At 44.0% G+C, this 12,615-nt stretch overlaps 1 protein-coding gene across 1 annotated transcript in view; it reads left to right on the top strand.

The window, feature by feature from the left end:
* Nucleotides 1–12,615, top strand: part of LYPLA1 (lysophospholipase 1) — a 29,193-nt gene that overhangs the window by 2,389 nt on the left and 14,189 nt on the right. The window contains exons 2-5 of the mRNA XM_040434307.1: nt 1,364–1,395; nt 2,411–2,476; nt 4,053–4,100; nt 10,205–10,275. Coding sequence (XP_040290241.1) covers nt 1,364–1,395; nt 2,411–2,476; nt 4,053–4,100; nt 10,205–10,275 — 217 coding nt within the window. The remainder of the gene's footprint in view (nt 1–1,363; nt 1,396–2,410; nt 2,477–4,052; nt 4,101–10,204; nt 10,276–12,615) is intronic.

A 12,615-nucleotide genomic window follows, 5' to 3' on the forward strand; every position in this document is an offset into this window, starting at 1 on the left:
ACAGAAATTGAAAAATGTGCTGCATATGTGAACCTAGCCTAAAGCCTACTACTCCCACCCGCACCAGTCTGGCCCAGTATGACGCCGCGCTCACCAGTGAGGTTATATTGCGGTATTTTCCCCCCCCTATTTACGGTATATCCGCTACATGCTTGGATATTCACACCAATGTTGATATGCTTTCTTCTCCTACGTGTAAGTAGCATGTTTTATACGGCAGCCCGGATTTTATGTTTTTACGGTTTTATTACTTGGCAGAAGATTGGAGACCAGGACTGTATCTGCTGTGCCGAGGACAATCTGTTCTACTTTCCAGGGCCATCAATAATTGAGTTGTAACCCGAGTCATGCGCCTTGCGTCCTGCCACTCGTCCTCCTCTACCACACTGCAGTCACCCTATTAGGAGGCAGTGCCGCGCGGAGGTCGGTGACTGGTTCCCACATCCAGCTTCAAGCTTCGTGGGATCATTCTTTTTTTTTTTATATGTCCTTTGAGGCAAAGGACATAGTGTACAGATCAGACGTCAGGCAAGCCCGCTGCTATTGGTGGGATCGGCCGCCCCTATAATGGGTAAGGGTGTGCCCCCTGTGTAATGGGGCCTTCACACAATGCAGATTTTATTGCAGAAATTTCCGCAACTCAAAAATCTGTTCATCTGAATGGAGCTTGCAGAAATCGATGTGCTTGCCCCCCATTCAAATGAATGGAACCGATTTTCAGTTGCAGAACTTTCTGCAGCGCGTGAAGACCCCCCCCCCCCCCCCCCTAATACAGGAGGCACACCCCTTACCCACTATAGGGCCAGCCGATCCCACCAATAAAATGGATAATTGTCTGATCTGGAAAAGAAGGATTGGGCATGTTGGATTTGAGCAGTCTATTCCCCTCTCCCTGTTGGGAGCACATGCGTGTGCAGAGTATGCATGTGCATGGTGGGGTCATGAGGAACGTGTATAGCTCGTGGTTCATTGCAGCGGACGGCGGGCATGCACTTGTGAATGATGTGTTTCACTATAGAGGGGGCAACCTTGTGCTGAGTCTGGATCGGACCCGTCACGTGATCCAGAACGCACCATACCCCGTTCCTTGGTGACTAGTTTTTTTGTGTTGGTCTCATTTCATGTTCTGTGCTGCGCAGAATTGAGTGATTTGCAGCTTCAGAGCTGCCTGCTCCGCCGTCTCTCAGGCCTTGTTGCACACGTGACTGCAGCTGCCATCAAACCTTGGACTTGATAGTAAACCTGTCTAATGTGCTGGCGTCAGGTTACCATGTTAACTCGTCGTGTGTGCCCATCGGGTCAGTGGTGCTGCAGAATTGTCTTTTTATGTGTATTAACCCCGTACTCTTGTGTTTTTTTGCAGGTAATATTCCTGCACGGGCTTGGAGATACCGGGTATGTATAATGTATCCGTCTACACACAAGTAGGGACTCCTCCGAGAGTCAGTGAGGAATGTGGTTCAGCAATGTGCCTTAGGGCAAGACCAGTTTATTAGACTTGCTGCTGGTGAAGTGTCGGGCAGCCTTAAAGGGAACCTGTCACCAGTTTTATGGTGTCCTAACTAAGAGCAACATAAATAAGTGACTGATTCTCTTAGCAAAATGCTGGGTCACTTTCTTTAATTGTCCCAGTCAATCTGCCAACATCTTGTATTGAAAAGCTCCAGCTGATAATGATGAGTCATGAATATTCATGAGCTCCTGACTCTCCCCGCCTACCTGCTGCTGAGTGACAGTTTTTTTCCATATGAATCAGCAGCAGGTGGGCAGGGGAGTGGATATAGCTCTGAATTAAATATACGCTGGACTCACTAACATCACGCTGGACTCAAATCAGGTCATTAGCATGCAGCATCTTTGTGTGTATATTATGAGGTAACCATCTGTCACACCAGTAAGTGAATACATCTAAGGCACTTTTTTAGTAGTTAATGATTGTATATAATTAGTTAGATTATAATCAAATATCCACATGACAGGTTCCTTTTAATTGCCGTCATAGTTTTGACTTTATTTACTCTAAGTACCGCCATACAGTGAATTACATGTGAAATAGGAGAGACGAATGTTTTCTCTACCAAACAGTTCAGCATAGTGTAGAAGAGTTTGCAGAATTGGCCCCTGCAATTTACTTTTGTATTAGTAGCCAGTTTAGCTTTGATGACCAGCTCTTTCCTTTACTGATGAGTGGGCAATTATCGGGAAGGAACAATCCCTTCCCAATAATTGCCTGTTCGGTCGCTGCATGTAAATGAGCCTTTTATTCTTTAGAACAATCTCGGAGCATAGAGTGATACCAAACGCTTATGTAATATGCCGGGAGGCTGGAATGCTCCTGTATCTGCTTCGAGGTGCTGAGCATCCAGTCTTGTATGGACCATGTATTCATGTTTTCTTTCCTGCCATCCAGGCATGGCTGGGCCGAAGCTATGGCAAGCATCAGAAGTCCCCATGTGAAGTATATCTGTCCTCATGCGTAAGTGTAATCTGTGTGAATTTGATAGATTATTACAAAACAAAGATATTTTTATTCAATTTTTTTTATTGTTTAAGTTGTTTTTTATTTTTATAATCTAGACTCCTCTCATACTTGTTCCAAAACCATAAGTTGTTTTTTTTGTAGCTGTAATCTTGTGTGGTCAGACCTGCCGTCGATATTGCTGCCAGTTCAAATGTAACTGTTGTATGTGTAGATAGAGATGACACTATATCTGGCCATTCGATGACTTGTATCCTGCATTCATTACAAGGTTACTCCTTTGTAGGCTCTACCTCTAATTGCCAGTTTTCCCTGGGCTGATGGGTGGAGAGAAGAGAAGATCCTGCTCCCCTGTCTCTCCTCAGCACAACCTTATAAGCAGCAGCGTGGAGGAGATTGTACAGCAGTGCTGAGCAGTATAGTCGTGCATCCAGCACTGGGGTGTAGTAGTAAAACATTTACTGGAAACAGCAGCATCTCTGTCTCTCTCACTGGAGCTCCTCTCTTCTCCCCTCCCTCTCCATAGTCAGGGCAGCAGCTGTAACATGATCCCTCAGTGAGCTGATAATTAGCGTTGAGACTACGTATAAGTAGGGAGGAGAAGAGGCATCTCATAAGTGAAGTTTGAAGATTTTTCTTTTTTTTTCTTTAATAAGATATATTACAGATTTTGTACTATTCTTTTATGGAGAAAAAATGGAGCCTACGTTTTCTCTTTATACTAGTTTTTCTTTTTGTACCGGAGAATGTTATTGTAGCCTGTCGGCTCCGGTTTATCTGCCATGATGTCACAATTACATCGGTGCTTGTGCTATAATACCATTGTTCAGGTTGCTGAATACTGGACCTGTCATCTCTCCTGATGAGAATCTATTCTTATGAATAAAGTCTAGAATTTATAAATTAATTGCCAGCCGTTTCAGTGAAGGTCCAGATGGGTGTGACCAGTTGGGGGGGAGGTGTCCTGCACAGTCTGACACTGGCAGTACCAATTGGATAGTGTCATACTGGGCAGGGACACTCCCCCAACTGGTGAAAACCAGATAGACCTTTATTGCAAATTGCTGGCAATCTATTCTTAAAGGGGTTCTCCAGGCTTTTAATATTGATGACCTATCCTCAGGATAGGTCATCAATATCAGATCGGTGAGGGTCCGACACCCCAATTACACCTGCTTACCGCTGCAGAGGCAACGGCGAGAAGGTAAAAAGTGAAGAGGAGGCAGCGCTGGCACAGCACGCGCCTCCTCTTCAAACAGCTGATCGGCGGGGTGCCGGGTGTCGGACCCCCACCGATCTGATATTGATGACCTATCCTGAGGACAGGTCATCAATATTAAAGCCTGGAGAACCCCTTTAACTTCTAGAAGGAATAATAAAGGAACGGCACAACACAGACATAAGGATAGATGCTCCAAAACTGTTATTACATGGGGATGTACGTAATTACTAAAACAGACCTGTCAGGAGAAGTGACAGGCCCCTTTAAAGCATTAGAGAGTTAATTGCCGATAACCTGGAAACTTACGGTAATTGTTTTGTAGTCTGTGTAACTACCAATTTCTAATTTCAGGCCCATCATGCCAGTTTCACTGAATATGAACATGGCAATGCCATCCTGGTAAGTAATGACATGCGGTGTATAATTCCGTATTCTTTCCGGTCTAGGATTACATTTATAGGCCGTGTATATGTGCGAAGGACATAAGCAGCAGTTTTAATCATCTACTTTTTACTAGCAGATCTGATCTAAAGATTGAGCAGAAAATAGGAGGGGAAATCAAATACTTGTTCTGCGTCAGGCACGGCATGGGTGGACTGGGAACTTAAAGTGGCCCTGGAAAAAGCCTAAAGGTGGCCCCATGTTTTAGGCGGGTCCTGATGCTCCTACATTAATTAATACTGAGCATCAGATTGTTATGTATCCAGCTGGAGGGCTTAGCTGGGCATCGGCCCACCGGGATATTTCTCTGTAGGGTCTATGGCCAGTCCGCCCATGGGCGACGGTCTGTGTTCTTCTGTTGGGTCATCAGACCCTGAGACTAAGGCCCCATGCACACAACCGTTTTGGGGTCTGCAAATCGCGGATCCACAAAACACTGACTCCGGATGTGTGCGTTCTGCGTTTTCTTTTTCTGCACGTCCCTCCCTATGTTAATAACGCCTATTCTTGACAAGAATAGGTCCTGCTCTATCTTTTTTTTCTTGGTGAGCTGTCCACATTTTCACGACCCTGTTAAAAAGAATGGGTCATTTTTCGCAGATTGAATGGGAACCAAAAATATGGTGGTGTGCATGGGGCCTAAACCCTACTAATTCGGATTACTGTGAAGATTCATGTTTCTAGCCCTTTGTCTTGACAGTCACATATTTTGATGGGTTGTTCCTTGGATGTTCTAGATGAACGTGTGTGCCTCTTCTATGAAGCAGACAGCTCAGCAATAAACTGATATTGCTGGGGATGCGTTAGGTGGTCTTCATTTTTACCTTTGAGCATCTGTATAATACAGGATTGTGCCAATTCCGCCTTTATTTGCCACGGCTTTCTGCTCTCTTATAAGGCCTCTTGAACATGAACGTTGTGTGCCCGTGGCCGTATTGCGGCCTGCAAAACATGGGCACCGGCCCGTGTGCATTCCGCATCACGGATGCGGACCCGTTCACTTGAATGGGTCCGCAATCACGGAGATGCGGAACGGAAGCACGGATCGGAACCCCACGGAAGCACTAGGGAGTGCTTCCGTGGTGTTTTTGCAAGGCACACTCCTCTGTGATGTCCATATAATGTGCTCCAGTCCTGTGTTTCTGAGAAGAGAAGGCTGCGCTGTTGACTTTTCTCGAATGTCACGTAGACTGTATGAATGCTGCGTACAGCGCGATGAGTGGAGCTTTGTTTTCCAGCTCTCCTATACAAATGTAGGCCAAATCTTGGTGATCCTTTCTTTTGGCTAGCTTAGCAGGTGTTTCCATATGCCACCCTATTAGTTTGACTATGACTCTGTAGTCTCTCGTAGAGGATGCGTCTGCCTGACAATGCTGTATATGCTTATCATAGCTTTTCTGGTGTACAAGACCCTTTAGCTTATTATCGTAAAGGAAGAGAGTCTGTTTCTCACCTACGTGTGTGTATTTGGCTCATGTTCTTTTCCTCTTGAGGAGTTTCTTGGTCATCCTATGCTTGCTAAACTGGTTCGGGTGTCATTGACGTTTGGATAATGGTTTGCATATTTTGAGAAAAGGGACAATAACTGGGCTTCTGTGCACAGACTGAGATTACATCTGACCCTCCTCCTACACCGAGGAAAGGTTCTCAATAGAAGCTTGACCCGGCCATGTGGAAAGACCATTAAAGACACACCAGCAGTAGAACATTTTCTTTGCGCACAAAGAAGTTTTCCATCTACGAAACTATTAAATTCCATTGATCCGTATGCCTTCCGTTTCTGTATTTCCGTTTTTCCGTTCAAAGATAGAACATGTCCGATTATTGTCCGCATAAAAGACAAGGATAGTACTGTTCTATCAGGGGCCACCTGTTCCGTTCCACAAAAAACGAAATGCACACGGACGTCATCCGTATTTTTTGCGGACCGCAAAATACTGAAAAAGCCATATGGTCGTGTGCAAGAGGCCTTATTTGTTAATCATTGGCCACGAAGAAACTTTTGCAAAAGAATCTCCTACGGCCTGCGGCACCACAAGGTCTCTGTGACCCAAACAAATGGTCTCATGACTGGAGACATTTCCTTGGTCTGTCTAGGTCAGTGTTGGCGAACCTATGGCATGGGTGCCAGAGGTGGCACTCAGAGCCCTCTCTGTGGGCACCCGCGCCCTGGAAAAAGTCTATGGTGTACCAATATGCCTTAGACTTTTCCTGCCATTCATCAGCACAGGGCGCACTATGAACAGCACAGGCAGCACATTGAATGCAGGCTATTATAGCTAAATGATAGAGTACATGGAAGATATAATATACTGGACTGTAGTATTCAGGTCAAATTCACGTGCGATAAATAAGTGGGTTTTGGGTTGCAGTTTGGGCACTCTGTCTCTAAAAGGTTCGCCATCAGTGGTCTAGGGTCTAGGCTCTCTACAGAAGAAGCTCATGGCGGTGTCAGAATCTGGATATTCTACCATTAGCGTGTTTTTGGCAATATATCACATGAACGTTGTTTTAGCATCTTGCATTAGTGCCTACGTTTTTTATCCCCCCCCCCCAAAAAAAATTTCATCATGGGGTATTTATTCGTCTTTGCGTTTTTTCTTCCCTATCTTCCCGAGTCATAACTTTTTTTATTTTTCCGTTCACATATCCATATGAGGGCCTATTTTTCGTGGGACAAGTTGCACTTTCTAATGCCTCTATTTAATATGACATACAATATATTGGGAATCGGTGGGGTGAAAAATGAGGTGGAATTTGAAAAAAATTAGATTTCTCCACCATTTTATGGGTTTTGTTCCTACGGCGTTTCCTTTGCGGCAAAACTGACCTGTGCTCTTCATTCTCTTGGTCAGTACGATTACAACGATACCACATATGTATAGGTTTTTTATGTCTAAATAGTGTAAAAATAAATTAAAACTTGGAAAAAAAAATTTAGTTTTTATATCCCCATATTTTGACCCTCGTAACTTTTTTTTAATAGTTATATCTACTGAGCTGTGTGGGGGATAATTTTTTGCGGGACGATATGTAATTTTTATAGATACCATTTTGGATTGTGTGTGTGACTTTTTGATCACATCTCATTACATTTTTTGGGTAAGAGAAGCGATGAAAAAATGGGGAATCTGCCATTTTGACCCTTTTTTTCAGTTACGTCATTTGCCGTATTGGAAAAATATTTTTATATTTTAATAGTACAGGTTTTTGGATGCGGTGATGCCTATGATATTTTATATTGTTATTTATGTATTTTTTTTAATCTACGGAAAGGGGGGTGATTTAAACTTGTTTTTTTTTTTTTTTTTCATTCTGTTTATTGTATATCCATATTGGTACTAGAATTGCTCATTTCTTATGTTGGCTTGTGACCTGCTGGTCTCAATAAGAATTGCAGTTCCAATACTCTGGGTCGCTTCAGAGAGACCCAGTATATTGAAATCAATAGCCAGCATCCTCATTGGCCGCAGAGCCACACCTGATCACTGCATCTAAAGGCTTTAATGACTGCTATCAGCATTATAGCCGGTTGTTGTCATTAGCCGCGGGTCTCTGCTGTTTGAAACAGCGGAGACCCGCCAGCCATGGTACCCACTGCATATGTGACTCATCGCTCCAGCGCCGTACAAGTATGGTGCTGGTAGCCAAGGGGTTAATGTAGTATTAAGTGGGTCTTTTTGCTTACATTTCTGAAATGTCATAGACTTGGGCCTCATGCACCTGCCCAAGTGATTTATCCATTTGACCGGATCTCCGGCTGTGTCCTCTAGCCACTGAAAGCATTCAGCCTAAATCCAGGAGATTGGTCGCCTGTATCTGTGCCTGCGCCGAGTGCTTCACTGCAGAGGACAAAGTAAATCTCATAACTTCTGACATCTTGGAGGCCATAATTGCGTTGGTCACCTTTGCATGCAGCGCTCAGCAGCTCGCCTCTATGCATGCTCTGGTCTCTTGTAGTCAAGTCACATTATATAGAAAAATGTTACTGTTAAGTCTCTGTTGCATATCCATAAAATCATCTATATGAAAATGCTATATAAATCATTAAAATTTTGTGATGGCAGTGGAGAAACTGGCAATCCTCCTAGTTATGGAGTTTATAAATGGGTTCGGTCGCCCTCTACTTACATGCCACTGTGACATGTCAGAATATGGATCATTGAGGAGTTCCTTCAGAGCTGGTCCTGGAGCTTCTAATATCTGGTTATTTACATTTAATTTCCTTGAATTTAAAGTTACTCTTCAGTTTTGGTAATGCTCAGATATAAGAAAATGTTCCCCATTGTCGCCTCTTTCTTGGAGTAATTCTCATTGAAGGTTTTCCTGTGATGTTCTTCAGCGGTTGCCTTTGCTACATAATAAATTGAATGTGAGCACTGTAAATGGATTAGATAGAACGGAAATGTCTGCTGTCACAAAAAGATAAACCCATTAAGCCGCTGTGCCGAAAATGTATGTCATGGACTGGCTTGCATTAACCCTTTGTCATGTACAGTTATGTTATGGTGATCACAGTAGCCGTGGCTGCATGATCATCGCAGGAGTCTGACAGTGGGCTGAAATGAAGAGAATAAAAACCTCCATGCTCCCCTTCTAAATGTCCCGCCATCCCAGTTGCCGGTGTTTTGATCCCCTCTGGGCCCGCAGTAGTCGCGCTCCATTCATTGTTCATACGACCACTGTAGCCAAACACTGATTTCAGTGGTCACGTGCCAAAGGTGTTCCCCTAAATAAAGCTATTACAAATTACAACTCCAACTCGTCCTCATACGACTATCGGCAGAAAAGTATAAAATATATAGCTGTCTGAATGTGGGAACACAAAATCGAAGGCTGTGGACACCTTTGATATGAAAAAGCTGGTTTTACATATGTTAGTGGCTACCTTCAGTAAAAAGGTTACGCAAAAGTTTGGCTGCTATTTTCACCCCTTCATTCATTTTCAGACCCCTTGAAAGTCAGTTTACAACCTGCTCCTAATTTCAGACTTTTCTCCTGTGGACATGTCCTTCTCTTGATTTATCATTCTGAAATACGCCTAAATTAGATGTATTTAAGGCGCAGATTGTGGCGACTTCTCACACACATGTCTAAAATTGTGGACGGGCCGGCAGGTCTAAATAGTAACACAGCTCAGAAGCGCTCTTGCATTTAGAACTGGTGCTGGATGCACCGAAGGTATGAAGAGGCCTGCGTCTCTTCATATCTTCGGTGAAACCACCGCCGGCTTAGGGCTTTATTAAGACCAGCGTCTAGTGCCCTTATGTGTCCAGGATGCTGCTGTCAAACTGCAACCAGTGTGAGCTGTCTCCTGCCTTGCTTGGATTCTTTACCCCCTCTCCACATACATCTACCATATACAATCTCCACCCATCACCCCCGGCTGCTATTTAAAAAAAAAAAAAAAACGAAGGGGGAGAGCAGAAAGAGTGCTCTGAAGCAGGACCAGTGCTCTGTCAGATTGAGCAGGACCACCAGCTAAGTGAAGGACTTACACACACTCTGCAGCGTCACAGTGGTAGGAATTATTCAATGAAAACGATTGCTATAAAATATTGCTTAGTTTTGCATTTAGGAAGCAAATGACGAATTAAATGACAGTGAGATGACAATTTGTTACCTCTTTTATATCACATTTGTTTTTCATGTTTTTCATTAATATCTTGTATGTTTCCATTTGGGTTTATCAGATTGTAGCCCCCTATTTCTTCCTATTACAGGTTGTAGTAATGTCCCTGCTGCAACTCTGCCAAGGGACTTTGACTATATCTGCTTCCCTCTAATTAATTTTTAAATGACAATGTAATTAAAAATGCAGTGTCCACAGGGCAAAGCTGGCTTAGTGTTGTCTGGATACAAGATGACATAAAATGTAATGGTTCCTCAAGGCTTTACGAGTAGCACAGCTCGGCAGGATAATATTAATTTTGCATTTACTTGAGATGTCTGCAATTGTATTAGGAATAATAATAATGGGCAAACAGTGTCTTCTGTCCAAATACACTGAATACCTGGGGCCTTTTTCTTCATGACCTGTGTTTAATATGTTCTTGTTTTAGGTTTGACATCATAGGTTTGTCTCCCGATGCACAGGAAGATGATGCTGGCATCAAGCAGGCAGCAGAGAATAGTAAGCCGGTTTACCTTTATTGTACTTTCCTGACATAATTTTGCCTGTTTCAATTATTCTGGTTACAGGTTGCCAGCACAAAATATGACTATTTGAAGATTTTAATTGTTATAGTAGAAGTAACGTTTTACGACACTTTAGAAGAAAGTCCCAGTTGTTGTCTACAATATTCTGGTTACAACCGGCGCTGCTCTACGGAGTCTTCTTTCCCCTCCTTCGCTCACTTCAACTATGGCCGCTTCCCCCCCCCCCCCGCCCCTGTTGACTCCAAATGTAAACTATGAGTGCAAAAACAACAATTAAAATTAATGATTATTTTGTTTTTGATTATTAATCCCCCAGCCCTAAAGCCTCAGATGCACAATGCTGAAACTTGCAGTCAAGAAATGTTACTTGTGGCTTAAAAAATGTTCTAGCACCCAATTCGCTGTTCATGGGGGATACCGTGGGCCAACAGATGTACACTGCATAGACTAACTAATCTTTACAGGATAGGGGATAATTATCAGATCAGGGAAGGTCCTACCACTGGGACCCCCACTGAACATGAGAACGGGGGGCCCTGTACCCACCGGAGCCCTGCCCTGAAATGGTCGGAAAATCGCGCTTCTGCTCCGTTCATTTCTATGGGAGTTCCAGAGATATCGGAGTACAGCGCTCACCTATCTACAGAATTCCCATAGGAATTAATGTAGCAGCTGCATGCATGCCCGACCAGCCGCTCTGTTCATTTCAGGGAGCTGCAGGGGGTACAGATCAGGGGGGTCCCAGTGGTAGGACCCCCCACGATCTGATAGATTCGGTGGATAGGCAGCTGAAGGCAATGTGGGCACACATGTTCATATGTGTCCGCATTACTGAGAGAAATGATGTTTTCCATTTCATCCTCTACGACTGCATACCATGAGAGATGACCCTCCTCCAACCAGGTAGGGACAGGAAGCGTAAAATTAGGCCCTCCTCCAGTCCACCTCAGTGTCTTCCTGTCCCTCCAGGTGGGGAGAAGCCATTGCTCATGGCATTTGGTATGGGACCACTCAGGAGGCAGTACTGGGTGGAGAGAAGAATGAAGGCATGGTGGCTAGTAGGAAAGAGGTTACTTCAAAAATGTATTCTAAAGTTTGGAAACGGTTCTATTCCTGGTGTCTAGAATCTAAGTTAACCCCATGTTTTTCTATTCAGGCAGTTTTAGGGTGTCTACAGTCTGGGTTTAGTAAATGGCTTCGCCCTAATACCTTGAGAGTGCATATTGCCGCCCTAAGCTCAGTCTTTGATTTAAAAAAAGCTGACTATCCTTGGATAATCAGGTTTCTCAGAGGGGCAGACAGACTACGTCCCACTCTCAGATCTACAGTACCTCAATCTAGTCTTGTCAGGTCTCACAGCCTTGTTCAAACCTCTTTCCAAGATTTCTCTGAGATTTCTTACACTTAAAACCATTTTTCTAGTAGCCATTACTTCTGCCCGCAGAGTTGGCGAAATTCAGGCAATAAAAATGGTAGAACCTTTCCAGATAAAATTGTATTTCGTCTAGATACCTTCTTTCTTCCAAAAGTAATATCCAAGTTCCATAGACAGGAGGAAATCTTTATACCCTCCTTCTGTGAGAACCCAAAATCCTCAGACGAGAGTAGATTTCACTCTCTTGACGTTAGACGTGCGTTTTTTCAGTATCTGGAGTCTACTGGCCCGTTCAGGAAGTCTGATTTCTTATTCTTTCACGTTCAGGGAGTCAATAAAAGAAAGAAAGCTTCTAAGAGTTCTATTTCCAGATGGGTAAAAACTGCCATTGTGGAAGAGTATAGAGCCTCGAAAAAAGAACCTCCGGGTCTTGTTAGGGCTCATTCTACTAGATCGGTTGCGGCCTCTTAGGCGGAGAAGGCAGACGCTTCCATCGAACAGATTAGTAGGGCGGCCACTTGGGCTTCGCCACACACCTTTATCAGACATTATAGGGTAGATGTTGGTTCAGGGCAGGATTTAGCCTTCGGCAGAAAAGTCCTGCAGGCTGTTGTCCCACCCTAATCTTACTTCATCTGATAAGTCTCATGGTATGCTGCCATGGAGGATGCAATGGAAAAATTGGATTACACTTACTGGTAATTTCCTTTTAGTGAAACCTCTACGACGGCAGGGGATTTGCCCCCCCCCCCCTAATATTAATAATAAAAAATGGGGTATATGGAGTAAATATACCTGTCTAAGGCTAGTTTCACACTAGCGGCAAGGGACTCCAGCAGGCTGTTCCGGCAGGTTAACAGCCTGTCTGATCCGTCCTGCCGCTAGTACACGCGTGCCGCCGGACTATCGCTGCGGCCCCATTGACTATAATGGGGGCGG

This window comes from Bufo bufo, chromosome 5 (genome assembly GCF_905171765.1).
Source record: "Bufo bufo chromosome 5, aBufBuf1.1, whole genome shotgun sequence".
Lineage (NCBI taxonomy): Eukaryota > Metazoa > Chordata > Amphibia > Anura > Bufonidae > Bufo > Bufo bufo.